At 40.8% G+C, this 20,200-nt stretch overlaps 1 protein-coding gene across 3 annotated transcripts; it reads right to left on the bottom strand.

Moving 5' to 3' along the window:
* Positions 1–4,632: 4,632 nt before the first annotated feature.
* On the bottom strand, positions 4,633–16,902 carry SUMO1 (small ubiquitin like modifier 1). Of its 3 annotated transcripts, XM_074145240.1 has the most exons (5): positions 16,800–16,902; positions 11,447–11,521; positions 10,072–10,149; positions 8,071–8,142; positions 4,633–7,124 (listed from the first exon to the last, which is right to left on the bottom strand). In XM_074145240.1, the coding sequence occupies exons 1-5, from the start codon at positions 16,809–16,811 to the stop codon at positions 7,056–7,058; spliced, it is 306 nt and encodes a 101-aa protein (XP_074001341.1). In that variant the 5' UTR covers positions 16,812–16,902; the 3' UTR covers positions 4,633–7,055. The 3 variants fall into 3 exon arrangements, with proteins under 3 accessions (XP_074001341.1, XP_074001342.1, XP_074001343.1); XM_074145241.1 differs by lacking the exon at positions 8,071–8,142 and having other exon boundaries at positions 5,454–7,124; XM_074145242.1 differs by lacking the exon at positions 11,447–11,521 and having other exon boundaries at positions 5,454–7,124; positions 16,800–16,811.
* Positions 16,903–20,200: the final 3,298 nt, after the last annotated feature.

The raw sequence follows: 20,200 nt of genomic DNA, 5'->3' as shown, positions 1-20,200 counted from the left end.
TCTATTCATTTTTTGAAGGGTTCTGCTTAGACAAAACAACACATTCTAACACCATCTTATTGCTTTGCTTGTATTTTCTTCCTCTAGTTACTTTTTCATTACGAATGGCGTTTACTGGGGAGAACAGCGACCTCCATGGGTAGCTTTTAAGAGCTGCAGCCTACCTAAAAATGATTGAACACTGCACGGTATACCCTGGTCACGGGCATTCCTGAGAATCAGATTTGTAGAAGTAGCATCTTTTAATCAGATGGTTTAAAAAAAAAGGACAAATCTGCCTTGTAAAGCATTTTTCGATATTAGTGCCATAACTCGCTTAACTTTATTTCAGGAAAAGCAAGTAGGCATTCAAGTCAAACTGTTAGACTGAGAACCCCGAGTTAGTTTGGAACTTATCTTAAATAGTACTCAGTGTAACCGAAGATCTTTAGTTTGATAGCCCTTAACTTCTGGTTCCCAAAATAAAAAGATTATTCCTTCACTTCATGAACCTCCTTGACTTTTTTTTCATGCTCCTTACTCATAGCGTGAATCCTCCTGCAAAAATAGCCCATTTTGGCCACCATTCTGCTTACATCTAAATCTCAGCCAAAGCTTTCTGTTGCGTCCTTCTTTGTTGCATAGCCTGGGTTCTTGTTCTGGGTTTGCAGTCTTGTTCCACAAAGGTGCTTTCCAATTTTTTCTTCCAGCTCTTGTTCTCTGAACTTTCCTAGCTGTCCCTGTGCTCTCCTCCATCCCTTGTCTCCACATCTTTGTTTCATGTGAACAATGTACCTGTATTCCATAGTCCTCATTTCCTCCTCAAAAGCACACATGTAAAAAATATAATTCAGGTTTTTGCCCCCTTTACACACAGTGTGAAGGAAAGTAGACCATAATTTTTTTTTTTTTTTTAATACTATTTTGCAGAACCAACCAAACATACACTAAGTATCACTAACAAGCACCTGTTCTCTCTTTATTCTTATTTCTCTCCCTTCACTTTGGCAGCCTGCTTAGCTCTTTGGTCTAGAACCTGCTCTTCTTCTGGCATGAATGTTCAGCAAAGCCAAGGTTGCTATAGCAATTAATAATCATTTACTTTTTAGTTTACAGAAACTATAAGAAGAGTGGAGGTGGCAGCAAAGAAGTCACAATTAGAGAAAGTAGCACAAGAACTTATTTGGCAGCAGCAGCAGGAGGATTATCACAGAAAGCTTCTGCAGTTCCAGATGTGACAGCTAGAAGAACAAAAAGGAGCAGATAGTCTACAGAAAGGCTAATGATTACTGTAGCTGCAGGTAATTGACCTGATTGGATGATTTCTGGTAAAGACAGACTTAGCCTGTGTGTCTGCCACGGAATTCTGTGACACTAAGTCCCAAACTTGCAGTAGCTCAGCTGCTCCTCCTCTATTAAATAGATACGGTAACAACAGTCCTCTCTTCCACAGTCCCTGCAGCCTGAAGAAGAGAAATTCCACAGCCTAGCTATAATGCCACTGTGTAAGATACTAGCAATAATACCATTTGTGCTACATCTGTCATTTCTTAGTGTTTTCATTATATATCTGCTCTGAAAGCCTGAATGTCAGTAGCTACAGTTTTTAAAAACAAAAAACAACCAAATTAACAAATAGTTGCGGAGGAAGGCTTGAAAACCTAATCGCCAAGCAGATAAAAAAACCCACCCAATTACAATTTAAGACAAGCTCACATGTTTGAGACAATATGAAATACTTGCAATGTCAGTATTATAACAGTATTTTCTTACTATTTGTAATTGATGAAAAAAAAAAAAACATTTCCTAAATAGGAAATATGTGAGCAACTAATAGTTGTTGGTGATCTGTTTCTAAGAAGCAGAAAAATGCAGACAGAAAGAAGGAGCAATGTGGTTAGAGGAGGAATGTCAGCAGCTAGTAGAGATGGCAGAAGAATGCCTAGAGTATGAAAGAAGAAAGAGGGAGAAGAAAAGGTATCAGGCTGAGGAACAAATAAAGAGGAAGATGCTAGACTAGCTCTAGACGAAGCCAGAACACAAGCACAGCTTTTAATCAGGTATGTAGCTATTAATCAAAAAGTGAAATTATTTTTTTTTCTCAGTAATAATAATACATCTTTACACCTAGTGCCAGACTACATAAAAACATTTAGTCAGGAGCTCTACCAGTTAACATTGAAAAGCAACATTCGTACCTCAAGAATTAGTTAAGCTGCCTTCAGTTCAAACTCTAAGACACAATGCAGTTCTTCTGCTGTTTAACCAGTTTTCTAGTGTTTCCCCAAGTTCCATCAACAATTCACATACATCTTATCTGTATTCTTTAACTGTTTTAGTTTTTAACATCCATTTATGCCACAGAAAGAAGCCCAACTAGATTTCCCTCCACATCTGAAACTATGATTACCTTTATGCGGTCCAGATTCCAGCATAGTGTGTTTCCAGAACTCATTTCTACCAGCACTTCAGAACACAGGAACTGAGAGTTAAAACACTGCAAAGAGCATAACAGGCCTTCTTAAGGGAAGCCTAGGTCAATTTTTCAGGCACAAAGCAGTACCAGGGATAAGACGATACATGGGAACTACAGCTGAGCAGGAATAACTATCTCCTGCTTGCTCTATTCATACTGTTGTAGAAGGAGAACATACAGACCCACAAGAAGGTATTAGCATAAGCCAACATTTTTTTCCCCAGCCCATTCCAAACCAGAATGAAAACCATTCAAAGCCAGCTCCTGGGGGAAGTTCAATCTCCTGTCCAGCCTCAATCCCCTGAAGGTACTGTATGCACTGTGACAAAGTCAAAGAAACTGCCAGTGAACCTGCAATGAGCTAAGTGAGCATGTAGTTTTCAAGTCAAAGCACCAGCTTTCTAACACAAGAAGGAATTCTGTCCTGTGTCTCCAATCCGCTTTATAATAAACACTGTTCACAGGCAAAGAGCACATCTGGAATGACATCTGCGGTTCCAGCAAGCCCTTCTAGAAGCTCCCACACTAGAACACACTCAAGATGTTCCTCGTCCATGGGTGTCTTCTTATTTTCAGCTGCTTGAAAAACTAGGCCTGAAAACCATACAAAAGAGTGAATAAATGCTTGGTGCCAGGAATGTGTCATTGCAGTGAGCTCTTTGAGCTCCAGTCTAATTCAGGGTTCCGACCCAATTCCAAAAAAGAGGAACAACGTTCCTTTTTGTAATAGATGCTACTCTCATTCACAAATTATTTTCCCAGACTGCAACAGTACTCTGTGTGTGCATCCTGTTGATAGCAAGTAAAAGCATTCATGTTTTATCAGCCAGTAAAAATCCAGACAGACCTCTTGAGGTGCCAGAACACTTTTAGTTTTCATCCTTTGCTGCTTAATCCCAGATTCTTTGGTCCATTTTGAGAAAAGAGAGAAAACAACAGAACTCTTTACAAAAGGTGTGAAGACCTCAGTGCTGACTTTTAGAGGAATCCTTCAAACCAGTAAATTGCAGTAAGTGTGCTACTATTTAAGAAAAGGCTTGATTTCAGTATCAACAATAAGACAACAACAGAGGAACTACAGCAAGATAACTTTTCTTCCTTGTAAATCAGGTTTATCTTATTTTCTGCTTCTCTAACACTAACATAAGAAAGTTTTAACATTTGTAGATTCAATTTGTATAGCAGTTTCTGTAGAATCTCCTGTGGAGAAGACTAATCAATTTTTGCAGTCTGTAAATTGAAGCTGAACTTCATTAAATTAAATATGCATTAAGTACTGGTTCTAAAAGCAAAGCAAAACCAAAACAGTTTACACTACTTCCAACTTGCACAATTCCTACAGTTCTCTGTATGGTGTCTCAGAAACCCGTCTTCTCATTTAAGAAAATTTACCTGAACAGCAGTAATTCAAAAGTGCATACAGAAGATGCGCAGGTTAGCAGATATTTTAGTATTGTATTCTTAAAAATAATTTTCATTTGAAGTAGGAAAAGTTAAGAACTAGTATACAGTTGTAGTGCTTCTAAAACAATATGTGGTTAGTCAAAATTTGTGGCAGACTTCAAGTTTCAGCATTATCTGACATCCTAACTGAAGCTGAAATCCCACCAACATTTACACATTTAACTTAAAAAAGAATATCTCATTTTGTCAAATTGACAATCACGTAGATATATTTATACTTAAAAGAATATACAAATCCTTTAAACACACCAGCTTTAAGAAAATCTGTTGAGGCTGGTAATTTTGTAAAGTGCTTATCAATACAGCTTTTACACACCACCGTAATATTAAATTTCACAATGAGAAATATAGCAAGTATTAGCTTCCACCCTCCAGTGCATAACTGACTCAGTGAAGATGGCTTCATTCTCCCACCCTCACTTTTTTTTAAAAAGCACTTAACAAAAGCAGCTATCAACAGCTGAACTCAGTTCTTCTAATATACAGGTAAGCATGTAAACAAAGACAAAGAAACATTGCAGGAGGGAAAAAAAAAAAAGAAATAATATATCTTCTCTGTTTTTCTCCAACATACAAAGGCCAATCTAACTTCCAGTCAATGTGCTTCAAAGCTATGAGTGGTTTAGAAATTCCACTCCAGACCATCTTTTCAGAAATTCTTTGAAAAGTGTTAGTTCTTCCAGAGAAATGAAGAAAATTCAAGTCTGTCTACTCCTTGACTTCAAAATTCAGGTTTTATTTCAATGTACAACTTCCAAGAATGAACTTCCTTAAAAATTTGTGTAGCATGTGTGTCTTCTCATGTTACATGAAGGTCTCAATACTAATCTTTGAGGCAGAGTACAGTTTTCCTCTTACTACTGTTCCATCAAGTTGTAACAGTACAGACATTGCTTTAGACCAGCAGCTCCGTTGAGGCACTAGCTCTTTGAGGGTTCACAAGAAGTTTGAGAAAGAGGTCAAAACAGTTTGCACAGGTACCATATCCACTCTTTAGAGAGATGTATTTTAGGACAAGGTTACACAACAGAAAGACATCTTTGCCTTGAGCTTCATACTGAAGCCGCATTCTGCAAGAAACCCTCCTCCATAATCTCAAGAGAACTAAACGCAGTGCTTCAACTAAAAAGCTGATACAAATGACCATATAAAACAGATTTGGAAGAGTGAACAGTAAGAAGCAAAGAATGTTGCTGCAGCATCTAGAGTACTAGCATCAAACCCAGGGTATCTGGATTTTGTTCACATGGTCCCCTGCACCTCAGTTCCTAATTTGCAGAAGAGGGATAATGGGAATTTGTCTACTAACAAGAGCATTATACAAATTTAAATTAGAATATGATCTGATAATAATCACAAGGCTGTTTTATTTCTGGTATTCCTGAAGCAGATATATTTAGTATTCTAAAAAAGCAATTGGAGAGAAGTGCAAAGAAGCCATGTTGTTCTACATCACAGCAGCAATCTCTCTTCCCCCTAAGAATTGAATTACATAGAATACTTCAAAAAAAAAACAACCCCATATTCTGACATTTTGTAAACAAAAATTTTAATCTTTAAAAAATTGCTTAGTGCAACTACGTGTACAAAAGTATTACTAAATCAGAAACAGGACAAACCACAAACATGAAAGAAAATGCATTTCTAGCTTTACAGCAAGTGCCATAAAAATGAGTAATTCAAAATCTGCCATTTCTTCCAAGTATGCCAGCACTAAAATGTGTCTTAAAATGAAGCTGGCATTCATAGAGAACTTGATTTACCAAACCAAATCAGAAATAAGTCCTATTTATCTGCAGGAAGGCTAAAGCAGGGACAATGCAGAAGCCTTCTCTCCACACTACCCTGCCCATAGCCTCCCATCCGAGCTTTTATACCCAGTAACATGTTCTCAAACTGACCATTTAGAACCTGCACCTAGCTAGAATATGAAGTGGACCCTCAGTGATGCCTGATGACAGTTCCATGTCATCCATCACAGAGAGATTATTTAATAGTAGCCATGACCCTATGAAATGTAGACATTAAAAACCATCTTTATATTTCCTTCCAAGTTGCATTTTAAGTTTACCTTTTGCACATGAAGTGAAGCTGTATGTAACTGTACGTGAATACTCTCTAACAAGAAAACAAACAGCTAGTAGTCTCAAATAGTCACCCGCAAACCAAGCAGATCAAGTATTTTACTAGGGCAAACAAAGTATTTTTTTGTTTATATGAGGTATATTTACAGAGCACATTTTTTTTCTGGCTTCAACATATAGTTACTGGAAAAGCATGCCCTAATTATAACTTTTTGTGGTTTTGCAAACATTTGAAAAGAAAATGCAAGTTGTTTATAAAATTGTTTTTCTTGTTTATTTTAAATGAAGCTGGTACAGACAATGTCCATTCAAAACCCACGTCCCAGGCCAAAAGGTACAAACAAGAGTGTCAAAGTAACACCGGTTGTCTGCTGTGAACATTCTTGCATGAATACCTGCATGTACTAATTGCTATATGAAGTTAAAATGCTTCTGGGCTCTTCTGGCAAGATTTAAGAATCATTAGGGTTTTCAATTTTATGTCTTCAGCAAAGCCATCTCTGGAGCAAGGTACAGATGACAACAGTTCTAGCTTTTCCATTTCCAACTTGGTAATCTTCTTTGTTGGGCCATCAGCACAATTTAAGCAAAATAGCTCTGAGTTATGGATACACAATTTCTCCACAGTTTAGTTCTCTGAAAAACTTCATCTCGCACTGAAAGTTATAGTCCAGGAGTGAAACAGTCACACATCAAAACTTCAGGGCAGATATGGAAGTCATTAAGAACACTCGCCCACCTGGCAGATCTTACAGCCTTCGTGCCTGAAATGCACGAACCTAGTGAACATACAAATGCATGTGTGTACGTGTATTTCTAAAGGGGAGGGCAGAAGGGAAGAGGGGAGCAAGGCTGCAGCTGGATCACGAAAGTTCAGCACAATGAAAACAGAAACAATAGTGTATAATGAGCACGAGAATTCAAAATACCAGACGCTTGAAAATAAATTCCCAGAGATGGGGTGCCAGTTTCAGTGTTGAACACCACATTACAAAAGAACTATTATTTAAAAATAAAAAAGGATTAAGGGGGAAGAAAACAAACAGAAGGATCTAAACTGTTGAGTGACCCCCCGTCTGTTCCTGATAAACTTCAATCACATCTTCCTCCTCCATCCCCAGCTGTGAGAACAGAGAAAAACAGCATATAATTGTTATAAATCTAGTGTACTGAATTCAGAGCAGGTCCTAGACAAGTTATATAATGGTTTGTTCCTCTGTCCCATCATAATTCATCAAAGGGGTGAAAAAAAATTTCAGTCACCATCTCACTAGCCAACAATCATGATTTTTAGCTCTTTTCCCTCAGTCTTACACATCTCATTCAAAGCAAAAGCCTTATTAGCGAAGTCTAAATCTGCTTGTGGAGCAGTAAACACCAGCCTGGAAATTTCTAGCTTTACCTTTCTGTAAATCCCTTCTTGGGCAACAGATGCACAGGAATGTAACCAACATCGTAGTGAATGCACCAGCTGTACAGCCACATGAATTATATATAGCACACCACTAACTCACAATACAGCTAAGACTAACTCAAAGCCTGTTTGCAAAGAGGGTAACTTGTTCAATTTCACAGGACACAAGTTAGTCTGATTTTTCAGAAGGTCATTATTATAACTGTTTCTTCCTGCTTTGTCATAACAATTGGTGGAAGTCACTGGACAGCAGAAGTAACCTGCCCTCTGTTTATTTACCCTTTCATCTAATAAATGTGAACTAAATACATATTTATTCCTAAGTCACACTGAAGTTCTAGCTTAAGAACTGAAAAGTTCCCTTCAGTTTTTTCCTCTATGGTTAAAAGTGACCACATCCTCCCTTCTGAAACAGCATTACACTTGAAAGTCCAATCAATATCTTTATGAACAGCATATCTGCCTTACTAAAGATTCTAGTTAGACAAATATAGTCTGACTATATTTAACTAAATATAGTCCCAAAAGTTGGCTATATTTAAAGAAATACCTTCATTGTGGTTAACAGTCTAGTAAAACAGAGAAACTAACTAATTTGGCATTTAGTTTCTCCAGTGAACTATGTAACACCTTTTTTCTAGAAAGAAACTCACCTCCTTGGGGGTATGATTATCAGTAATTCTCTGACCCTCGAAGAGGAACCTGAGTGAATTCATTGGAACACCCTAAAAAAAAGAAACAGATGTACACGAAAAAAACTTATTGAAACTTGTACAAATTTACAAGAAAAATATTTTTAATAAAAGCAACACATGTGAAAGTCAAAAAAAGAAAGTGTTAGTTCCCATTACCTGAGGAGCTCGGCTATTTTATTGCAACCATGTAGACTACAAAGAAGTGAGTCAAGGAACATATAACACTGCTGAAATGCGTGTTTATTCCAAAGTCTTGCTGGAGTTCTAATTCAACAACCTAGAAGTTTCCTTAGCTTTTTTTTTTCCCCTTGTCTTTTTATAATTTATAAATACAGTACTGACTACACCCTCAGTTCCAAGACAACATTACACATGAAGGTTCTGCCTTTTTCTGAACTGCGTATGAGTTTTATTAAAAACCCTAGACAACAGTAAGAACACGATGTTTACTTCATGAACATCTACCCTTGCTTTCCAATCTCCTGTCACCATAGGAAGGAATAGCAACCTTTACCATTATCAGTTCTGCAAAAGCTCTGCACTGCAGACAAGAAAGAGCAGAGCTGAAGGGAACAAAAAGGAACACCATTTAAACAGGGAGAAAGTAGCCACCCAATGGTAAGTAAAGTTAAGTTGCAGTATGTCTACTGTGTTATGGCAGAGTATCATATTCACCTCAATAGATGAGGCAAATACCTCAATCATCTTCTCTTTCAAGTTATAAGCAAAACAAACTCAAGTGAAATATGATGTTTTATACATCAATTAGATCTCAGAAATATTGCTTGCAAATAGCTAGGCAGAAAAATTCACAGGAAAGACCAGCTTTTCACGCTGTTCCAACAATCCCTCTGGCTAACTTGGAAGAAATGTTCATGGTCCCTTTACCAGAGAAAGGCTACTTGACACCAAAAACTGTATTGACTGCTGATGAAGGAAATAAAAGACTCTCCAGAATTCAACCCAGGAGATAGATATAACTGTGTTCATGCAAGTAACTATTTCTGCCTTCTAAAAAAAAAAAACACACCACAAATTCCACACACGCATTTTCATCAGTCAAGACTGCTGCGTGAATTATTTCCAAGATCTTATTTTAAAATTTGAAGTTTTTCAAATGAATCACAATTTTAATCATGTAGATTTGGCTACAAACATATCTGGTGTTTGATCTTTTCTTTCCTCCTACTCCAGAAGGATAGCAAAAAAGAACACATTCTATAAAAAAAAAAACCACTTCGATGGACAAGTTCAACTTGTCTCAAGGTATTTAGAAAAAAAACCCAAAGCATTATTTCTTATGATTATATCTCCTGAAGTGAACTCCAAACATAGTTACTCAAGAAAAGGCCACACAAGGCATCTATCCCCAAAGCTGGGGGTAAACTAGGCCAGGGCTTCTGGAAATAGCAGCACTCATCCACAATATCTGCCACAGAATCTGGAAGTAAAGATACATTTTTGGTCTGTAACAGTAGTTGTCATTTACCCACATCCACAATTAATGTTGCAGATTTCATTAACTTAGGGCATAATAGCTAGTGTTAATCAATTACCATATTAATGGCTGTAACAATGCCTAAGGCTGCTCTCATCCTAAGCTGCAGTATTATACAGCTTTAAGGGAATTTCACTTGGAGATAGGAGATTTTACAGTAACTATAAATGCATGCCTGCACATTTTAAAAGGTAACTTCTATGTCTTCTAAGCAGCCACTATATATTTTCAAACAGTAATTTTAGCTTACTACAAAATTCACAACTTAAATAGAAATACCTTTACTTGTGAAAAGAAATTAGGAGATATTTGTACTGTCAGATAGCTGTCCTGTTGGTAACTAGGCAGAAGCTTGACTGTCTCAACAAATGTCTTTATTTGAAAGAACAGTGAGAAAAGTAAAGCTAATGTGTTTGGCTTTTTTATTTTCTTCTTCAAGAGAGTGTAATTGTTCCACAAACCTGTCTTTGACAGTATGATTCTTTGAGTTTCTTGAGGTGTGTTGTCATTTTCACCTTGAAGTGAATTTCACTGCTGTCCTAAGAACAGAAAAGAAAAAAGTTACTCTCTTTGTAGTAGCTGCTTACTTTATCTATGCTAATTTTAAGACTTTCATTAAGAAAAACTTATGTAAAACTACCATGGAATGCAGTTTAACTATCACTGTGTATACTTTGCTACATCATAACATGAACCTCCAGGATGATTTATCAGTCGCTAAATTCATCATTCACTTCCACAGGAAGCACTATTTCAAAACAGATGGCATAGTATAGCCTTAGGCTCACTATGGAAGTTTTGGATTTAAAAGCACTAAAAACCATACATGTTTCAGTCTGTGCTTCCATCTTTACCCAGCTGATGTACTTATGAAATACAAACATACATATGCAGAGGACTTCTGCTCTAAGATTCCAAAAGAGACAAGTTAAAGCTTGCACCGCAAAATATATGCAAAGCCTTGTTCAATTACAGTAATTATCTAGAAGTTAGGATACAGGCAGACTTGGCAACACAACACTAACCTAAGGAGAAATCTTAAGCGTCATTATTCTATAGTCCTTCCTACCAGTCATAAGATATGAGTAACTACAACTGTCAAAATGGCTACAGATAAAACAGACTGCAAGAGGTTCTGTGCAAAAAGCATGTGGTCATATATAGCTTTTGAATGTGTTCTCACCATTGGCAGTTAAACCAGCAAGAGGTGAGCTAGTTTGTGTTAGTCGTACTTTAAGTCATCCATCTCCAGTCAACAGCACAGCAATCGTGCTAATACTCCAACAAACAGTACTGAGTCAAGTCATTTGAGCTAGGAGTTCTTTGCACAGAAGGACTTCTGTTCAAGAAGGATCTCGACATTCACATTCCAACACAACTTGAATTCAGACTTATAATCCAGCATTCACATCTACCAACATGCCAGCCAACAGAATCCTCTTCCTATCCCTGTCCAAGAAAGCTGACCTCATGCTTAGCGTACGACATGAACTCTGAAGACCTGAATTTATCCATTTTGCCACATATTCATATCCTTGGATAAATTCATCTCTCCATGCATCAGGTCCCCTAGTTGTAAGACAGAGATCACACTGACCGAATCCCAAGTCATAAGGATAAATTACTCAAGCTTTAAAAAAAACCAAAACAACTAAACACCACCACAAACCACACCAGAGTACACTGACACACATTACAGGCAATTGGCAAGTAGTTTACGGTAGGAGAGGATCCACAGCGAAGAACTGAAAGTATCAACGTTCATTTATTCATTTCTACGATACAAAAAACTCACACCCCCACCAAATGTCAACAAGTAATTATGTAAAAACTCACCTGCCCGATGACTTTGAGTTTAATGTATTCTCCTTCCTTCTTATCTCCTAAATCCTCAGCTGAAGGCTTTGCTTCCTGCAAGAAAAAAATTTTTTAAAAGTCTGATTAGTTCAACACTTCGTTATTTTCACTGGACAGTGTGACAGCTGTCATCCTCCTTATTACATGAAATCAGACTATTCAAGGCACCTTATTTCTTCCTCTTTCTGTGTGTGGAAATAATGGCAACATAGTACTATGAAAGGCTGTCTGCCTGTGAAAAGTTTAATTAATGACAGAAGATAAACGCTGTGAAGAACGTAAGAGATGAGAGAAGGGTCATTTGGAAATAGATGACAGATGCAAAAATACAAAGTATTGTTTTATACCACTAACTCCTAGTCAACAGACAGACTCCAAAAAAGAATACAGGAAGGGTACTAAGAGACTCAGATATTTAACAAAAAAAAAAAAGAGTATCATGAGCACAATAAACAGAAAGCACTTGTGGCACCCCATCAGTGTAAAAAGAGTGAACCATGCAAACATTTTTCAGTCTATTGTGTCAACAGTAGTCACTGCTTTCAAAAGGATGGTCAGCCACCTTCTTTTCTATGACAACAAAACAACATCAAGTAACAGCTTCCTTCTAGCATGTTTGTTTTAAGACCACAATTCTTAAAAGTTCTTAAAATTTTCAGTTCTAAGAACTATAGTGTTTTGATATCGTTCCAGGATAAAAGTTAATTGAACAGACAATTTTGATTCAACAACTTGAGCACTAAAGCTCATCAAAAGGGTTTACATGTTACATTCTAAGGCATGAATTAAGGATGTCAAAGTTTTCATGTTAGCTGCTGATAGATTAAGACAAGTTAGAGATCAGATACTATTAACCCCATCCCTTGCCTGTCCCTACACAATCTGGATCAGGCTTTTAATTATGTTCCACTGCAGAACAAAGGGATTTTACACAGACGCTGCCTCAGGTTCAGATGGTGCTAGGTGAAGAAATCTTCCCAAGTAGTGAGAAATGAGGATACCCTGCTGATCATGTTTCAAATCTTTCTTTTATGTTTTATTGCTTAACACAGTAGACAAAATAAGCAAAGTATGTTCAGGTGCCTACCATATAAGTTTTCCCAATCCTAAAGGGACTTTTGCTGAGTACACAGAAATATCCTTTGTATGGTTGGCCTTAAATGTTAGGATCAAGTGCCAACAACACATACTAACCTTCCATATTAAGTCCATCCAGATAGGTCTCTATCTCCAGATTAAAATGGCAGACAACCCTTTTCAAGCAATTTTTTTTTCCTTAAGAGGTTAACCATGCACAATTTCTTTGAATGTTAAAAGTTCAGGGAAGGGCAGGGGGGAAAGTCTGCAAACACCTTCCCTATCTGTACCAGTCTCAGTCTGGAGGAAAAAAAGAGAGAGGAAGTGCTCTTTGTATCAGTTTGACTCACTGCCTCAAGCCAGATCCATTCAGTTTCTGTGATGACAAAAAACCCCAAAAAAACCTATGAGCAAGAGACTCCACCTGGTTTGAATATTATTTTTATCTTTTTTAAATACCCACCTGGGCACAACCTGGACTGCTGGGACTGATTCACCACCCTTCAAGCTCACACCCAAAAACTGACCCCAAGCTTTCAAGAAACTAGACACTTAGCCTCATGTCACCAGGCAAATCACTTCTGAAACATGAAAGGAGTCTTTACTGGTAACACAGTCACAGTAACTGTGCTTCCCACCAAAGTTTTCCCTTTCTGACATATTTGAACTCTAACCTCGTGGGACTCATCATTTGCAGGAATAAAAATATACCAGTTTCCACTCCTGGCTAAAGAGAAAGAAAAGCAAGACCCTGCAACTTGTTCTGATAACTTGCACAAACAACATTTTTATTGTCCATACGCAGGATTACTAACCTCTAGGAATCAGAAAGAGATTTAGATTTCCACAAATCTGAAGTCTGTAACTTCAAAACCATCTCCTGGTTTGCTAGCACTGAAAGAATTTGTAAGAACATCCTGTCCCTTTACATGATGTTTCAGGTCAGTCACTGTCTTAATTTACTTTGCATAAGATCCAAATTGCATGGCAGCACAATATCCCAGCAGCAGAGGCGTTTGTAGTAGTTGATAGGGTTCTGTGCATTGTGACAGATCTACCTACTTCGTTTTGCAAAACAAATCATCCTGTACAAGGTATGACAAATCATCATTGCTGCTATGACAGTGCCTCTGGCCAATATGAGTGGAAAGCAATGATTCATAAGATGTTTGATTCCTACCCTCAGGGAAAGAGGGCTCTAGTACTAAAAATGAATAAGGGAAGCAGCAAACAGTAGAAAAAGCAGAGGGAATTGGAGCCTTGAAACACCATACCATAAAGATGCTCATTTAAAGCCCTAGCAACCACTCACCCACTAAATAAGAGCAAACAGAGCTGTAATTTCAGGAAAAGAGAACCAAGATCAAATCAACATTGACAATGCCAATAACTGAAGCTTAAAAATACGAGCAAAATATTTAAAATCAGAACACAACAAGACCCAGCAAGTCTGAAACAGCTCCCTGTGTTTTGTCAGTGAACTATTCTGCCATTCAATGCCAAACGGTAAAGCCACACAAAAACACTTAAGAACAAAGAAAGGCAAGGAGATTGCAAAGTTACTAAACTGCAAGCATTCACTAACAAAACCCTGGATCAGCAATCTGCAAGCAAGCCTCCAGACTTTTACTTGCACTGTGAAAAGAACTGGTGTTCAGGGTATCTCAGGAAACAGTACATAAAAAAAAAAAGACTACCACACAAACAGAACAGGAATAACACAACACTCCAAGTTCTAACTTTTCATTAGATGCCTAAAGTTTTAAAAGCTTCATTCCAGAGTTTTCCTAAATAGCACAAAATGAGGCTCCTACTACTGTCTCACATTTATATACCAGCACTAAATTCATGACCTTAAAAAGCACCCAAAGTTACTTGGATGAAACATACCAGTATTGATATTGCAACTAATGAAACCACTAAACAAACATTGTAATGCAGCATATTTCAAGTTTCATCCTGCAGTTTTCTGTAGTGCTCAAACTTCAATGTCCAAGCCTAAACCCCCCCCCCTATATTCAGCACACTTTCAATAATACGAGATAAAAAAATTAGCAAAACCAAGATTACTGGAGGAATAGGACTAAAACACACTTCCTAACACAGTAAATCAACTCTTACTTTTGTTATAGGAGTGGGAAATGCATGCAAGATACAGCATTCTTTATTAGTAGTACATAAACAGATAAAATGCCAGCATCTAGATTCAATTAAAGCAAAAACAGCCTGAGACCCTTGAAGGGAGGGAAAAATGATTCTTTTTTTGATCCAAGCAGAAACAAAAACACATGGCTACTTGGTGGGAAGTCTGCCCTTCTTGTAAGTATTTTTATTTATCATAAAAGTTAATGTCCTGTTGGAAATAAAGTAACTCACTCAACTATGGTTCTTTATTTACACTAAAAAGACAAGCCAAAATTATCATAACTGGTTACAAATTATGTGCTTGTAATTCCAGGGCCCAAAAGAAAGACACTGTAAACAAGCCACAGTTTTGGGTAATCCAATTATTCCTGTAGGACTGATAAACAGAGGAATGAGATTTACAGTGCTGCATTATCATACGCTATACTGTTACTAAAGCATCTGTTTAGGTCTTGATGCACAGTCCCCCCAGAAGTGAATGACATAACATATAACAATGTTTAGCTCATCTATTAAAAAAAATAATATAAACAAAAAGGCCTTTGATTAAGGACCCTGTAAGATATCTATCCAAAAAAGGTTATCACGTACAATGTATTTTACATACTTCAAGCAGTCCCAAAGAACAAACGTATATTTTTTAGCAGAACTTGCCTGGAGAAGGAATTACCTAATGAAAGCTGCTATGTGTTAAAACATGTCTTAGTTCACAAATGCAGAGAGCTATAGAGCAGGTCACGTGAAGATCAGTCTACAAAATCTAGTTCAGAATTTGCCTTTTTTTTTTTTTAATGCAGCCACTTTCCCATATTTTACTACACTGGGAACATGTCCTAATGGGTGCCAGCAATAGCTATGCTCCCAGCTGCACTCCCACAGGCAGAGATGGGCAGCAGCACCATGCTCACCAGTAGAGTTACATTGTGTTTGAAAGCCGGGGGCGGGGAGGAAGACCACCAGCACGTACAGCAAAGGTTTCTATTCACGGGTCACAATGTATCAAGGCTAGTCCTCAAAGCAGACACAGTATATACTAAGGTTACCCTTGTCTCTCGAAATTAATTTCCTGGCTGGCACTAGTATTATTCTTGACTACACAGCACCGCAAGAAACATTTGTAGATACCGACATTGATTTTTCCAAAGTCAAATCGTCATGACAAAGTTAGGAAACACTGCCATATGAAGGCAATATAAAAAATAAAGCGAAACAGAACACAAAATAAAACCGGAATGCTGTTTTAACTTTCCACCAGCAGGTCACATAGCCTAAAGCAATAGTTGTAAGCAAAGGACTGTATACAGGCCATGAGCAAGCCAGGAACTTGAACTACGAGTAACTATTTAAGTCCCCAGTTGAGAAGTCAGAATTGACAGGAACATAATCAATACAAGGAGTGAAGGCAGGACAGAGTCTTGGTAAAGGACGGGGCGTTTAATATGGCAAGCAACGCTCAATTAAGGAAGTATGGTTCCCCCCCCTCTGCATTCTTAGAGCAAGCAGAGGACCTGGCAGATCTAACCTAATCCGCACAAAGCCTGCTCTGGGGAAAGAGCATCCTACCACACAACTGGGAAATGGAAAACGAAAGGAAACAACTGTTGTGCAACACGGCTCACCCCTCGCTGCACTCCGGGTTTACAGGGCCGGGGCTCCCCCAGCGGCGATCCCGGCCCCGGGGCCCCGCGGAGCCGCCCCCGCGCCGTTCGGACGCCAGCCCCGGTCCCCCAACATCCCCCGCCTGGAGCCCGCCCCCGTGTTCCTCACGAAATGCCCTAAGGGAAAGGGAAACGCGGATTAAAATACCGGGGGGGGGAGGCGCGCAGAGTTTGGCCGCAGTCGGAGATTGGCACCCCCGCACACACTCCCCGAGGGAAACATCCCTCCTAGCGCCTCCCGGGCGGCCGCCGCTCCGCTCGCCCCGGGCGACCCATCATAGAGGGGTTTGGGCTGCCCCACGGCAGCGAGGGGGGGCCCGCAGGCAGCTCCTCCCGTGCCCCCGGGGCCTGCTGCCGCTGCCCGCCGTGCCGCTCTCCCTCCCCCCGTCGCGTCCGGCGGCAGCTCCTCCCGGGGTCGGCGCTCGGTCGGCCGGGGCCGGTGGCGCCCGTACCTGGTCAGACATGGCTCGGCCCCGTTGCGTGCGGCAGGCTCGGCTGGGCCGCTGCAGGCGCTCCGCTCCTTTCTCTGCCCGCAGCGCAAACACAGGCCGCGGCGCGGGCGGGATTTCCGGTGCGCCTGAGCTCACTTCCCGCACGGCGCGGCGGGGCCCGCACGGCGGCTCCTCCCCGCCGGCACCGGGACCCCGCGGGAGGCACCGCCTTCGGCCCCCTCGGGCCTCCCCGCTCCGTAAACCGGGAGGTGCCGCTTCCCCGGGCTCGCCCGCAGCGGCCCAGCCCCGGGCAGAGGCGGGGGAAGGCAGCCAGGCCGCGGCAGAGAGGGCGGCTCTCTCCAGGCCTGCAAAGGCCCGGCTGCAGGAAGGAGCCGAACGGCCTGCCCCAAAGAGGGGAAAAAAACCCCAGGTGTTTTTATAAACTTCGCCAGTTACAGGCTCTAACGACTGAAAGTACGGGTCTGCACGGCCGTTTTGTCCTGCCCCAGAGGACCCAGGCCAAGTCACATAACCCTTCCAACAAAAGCAGCTCTCATTACACCTACCTGTAATGACTTGCTAAGGTTTTTACTTAAAAGATATACTTAAAACCAAAACTCACTTCCCCATTTAGCATTTTTTTTTTTTAATCATTGCAACCATGTAAGTTGGATGCGTGCAACAGGATCCCCGTTTATTAAGCGAATTTGCAGGGAGGCAGTTGCGTTTGCACAAACTCCTAGTGACAGAGAACCAAAACTGACGCTATTCAGAGCTACAGAATTAAGATGATCTTTCTTAGGCAAGGCCTAGTAGGCAGGAAAGCCAAATACATTCATATTATGCCAAGCTCACAGTAAGAGCTCATTATGAGCTTAATAACACTACACAAAGCACCGAAAGAAGCCGTTCAAGGGCTTCACAGCAGCCCACGATACTAACAGAAAGCGACACATACTTCTCTGTCCTACACATCACCGCTACTCACAAACGATAGACAGTTTTAAGAGCGGGGAGTGCAGTCTTGTAGCGATAAGGCTAAAGCCTCAGACTCTGGCATGAAACTTGAGTGTATTTCTTCATTTTACCAATTTTTCTATGCAATTTTATAATAGAATCTGACACTCACGTGAGCTGAAATGCAGTTGCCTAGCCCCATACATAGCAATAAAGGCATAATGTTGAAAAGTGCCCATCTGCACATGCACTAAGTAACAGTAACACCACCTCTTCTTTACTCCCTTCTTACTCAGTTGGTTGTGGACACGTTACCTCTTCAAGATACAAGCTAACATTTGTACAGCAGCTGCAAAGCCAGGCTCTGTTCAGCCCATGAGAACTATGGAGGTACATCAGCAAAACGCACACTTTTTTTAACAGCCCAAACTCAACACATAGTATACTTAAAATTGAAACACAACAAAAATTATGCTGCTTTAAAAAGACTAAATATACCTACACAAGTTTCTTCCCAGAAAGCCCAAAGTCATCCTTGCTACTGCTGCAACCACCATCAAGGCTACTTGCCCTAATAGCCTCACTTAATTCTCAGGTGTTTTATAACTTCTCTAATTTCCATATCTGCAACTAATCTCAATCACCTGAAGTCAATAAAGGTCATTTCGGTTCCTTAAAATTGCTGCTAACTTCTCCAAACCTGTGTATGTGGTTTAGGAGCCAAGAGCTGTTAGTGGTTTTCTCAAAACTATTGGCCCATGTAGTTTATGCAAAGACTCTTCAGTCTGTCAAAAACAAATTTTTTTATAAAACTGGACTTCAACCTAAGAACAATCTATAATCTCATAATGCCAACACATTTACTCGAGAGCAATTAGTGCCGGCAAACAGGATGAATACATTCTCAGACACTAAATAACATTTACTTGTTCTTCATTCCCACTGAGCCAGCAGCACCAGAAACAGTACTTTAAAACCAGGTGGAACCTGGAATTTCTCTTTCTAGTTGAATATAATTTCTTTGGCAATATTACCAGTTGTGAGACTTCAAAAAAAGTGGTTACATTATCTAAACCACCAAAGTCTTTCCTTTTAAAAAACATTAAATCTTAAGAATGGTGTGAAAACCCCAGATTTCTCTGGCTTTCCAGCATATTCTTTACAGGAGAAGCAAGAGGGGAAATGAAGGCGTGCTGACTCATACGGATGGTTGCATAAAATGCAGCAACGAATGTCTGATATTAATCAAGCCCAAGAGTTGCTTGGAGCCTCCCTTCCTGCGGGCAGGAAAAATTCTGCCTCTGTTTTCAGTGCAGGTAACCCTCAATGTGAAATAAGTGGGAAATTATAAGGGCAAGGACTGACGCTTTCTGCCTGTACTCCACTAGCACACAGCTTTTCAATTATTCAGTAGGGCCCGGACCCAGGCGCAGAAGTAGGTCAGCTGCAGTAGCGCGCACACAAAGACGCTCTTTGCCAAGACAGAAACCAGTAGGTGGCACAAATGGATGGCTTTAGCTGCCTCCGGCCTCTGCCTTCCCCCAACAGAAATGCCCGTATCCAGAGGACACAGCAGCAGCGTGCGGAAACAAGCAGCCTTTAAAATTTATGTTTTAAGTGCATGTAATTTGGCACTTCTCTGTCAGAGAAGCAAACTTTTTAAATGTACATAAACGCACTTAGTCACAAGAAATTATTTACAAAAAAAAAAGAACTGTAGCTGTATGAAGACCTGCAGACAAGACCTTGGGAACAGGCCAGAGGTGTGACAGTGGAGCAGGCAGAAGGGGATCCACCCCCGTGTGTGGAGAGGGCTGCATGGCAGCACTGCAGGCAGGCTGGATGCAGCACCCCAATGCAACTCAGGGTAACCAAGGGGGAGCCACCAGCTCAAACCTGCTTCAGGACTCACTCTGGAAACAAAAACTACCGATACAGGCACCCGAGCCCCCAGTTCCAGTCACAGTCTGAGCCCACTGTCAGCTGCTGCATCTGCAGGGCCTGAGAGGTGCCAGGCCGGGGCCTGCGGCTCCCAAGGATGCAGGAGTCAGTGAACAGTTGCCGCAGGCCCAGCTGGTACAGAGCGACCCCCTCCCCGCCGGGCAGCCGCCTGAACGCTTAAAGGGAGATTTTTTACGCCAAGAGACTCGAACCTTCATGAACGCGATGCAGGGCGGGGAGCGGGGTGGCTCACACCAAGCCACCGCCCAGCCCTGGAAAAGACGCCGGGCCGCTGCCAGGCCCGGCCTCGAGGGACGGCGACGGAAGGGCCGCAAAGGCGGGGGACAGGAGCGGCAGGAGGACCGGCGGTAGCGGCAGTTAACGGTCCCCGCACGGGCTCCGCGCGCGGCCACGTGGTCCCCCCGCCCGCCACGTGGCTCGTGAGCGCGCGCGGGGCAGGAAGCCCCATCCGCTTCCCGCCCCTCCGTGCCCTCACTTCCGTCCCGCCGCTTCCTCTTCCGGCG

Source organism: Numenius arquata, chromosome 3 (assembly GCF_964106895.1).
Source record: "Numenius arquata chromosome 3, bNumArq3.hap1.1, whole genome shotgun sequence".
Taxonomy (NCBI): domain Eukaryota; kingdom Metazoa; phylum Chordata; class Aves; order Charadriiformes; family Scolopacidae; genus Numenius; species Numenius arquata.
This window is presented reverse-complemented; position numbering and strand designations above follow the sequence as displayed.

Coding starts and splice junctions, on each gene's coding strand:
- SUMO1 (XM_074145240.1), bottom strand. Junction 8,143..10,071: donor AATCATACTGTCAAAGACAG/GTTTGTGGAACA, acceptor TCTTTTTTTTAG/GGTGTTCCAATGAATTCACT. Junction 7,125..8,070: donor ATAATCATACCCCCAAGGAG/GTGAGTTTCTTT, acceptor CTGTTCTCACAG/CTGGGGATGGAGGAGGAAGA.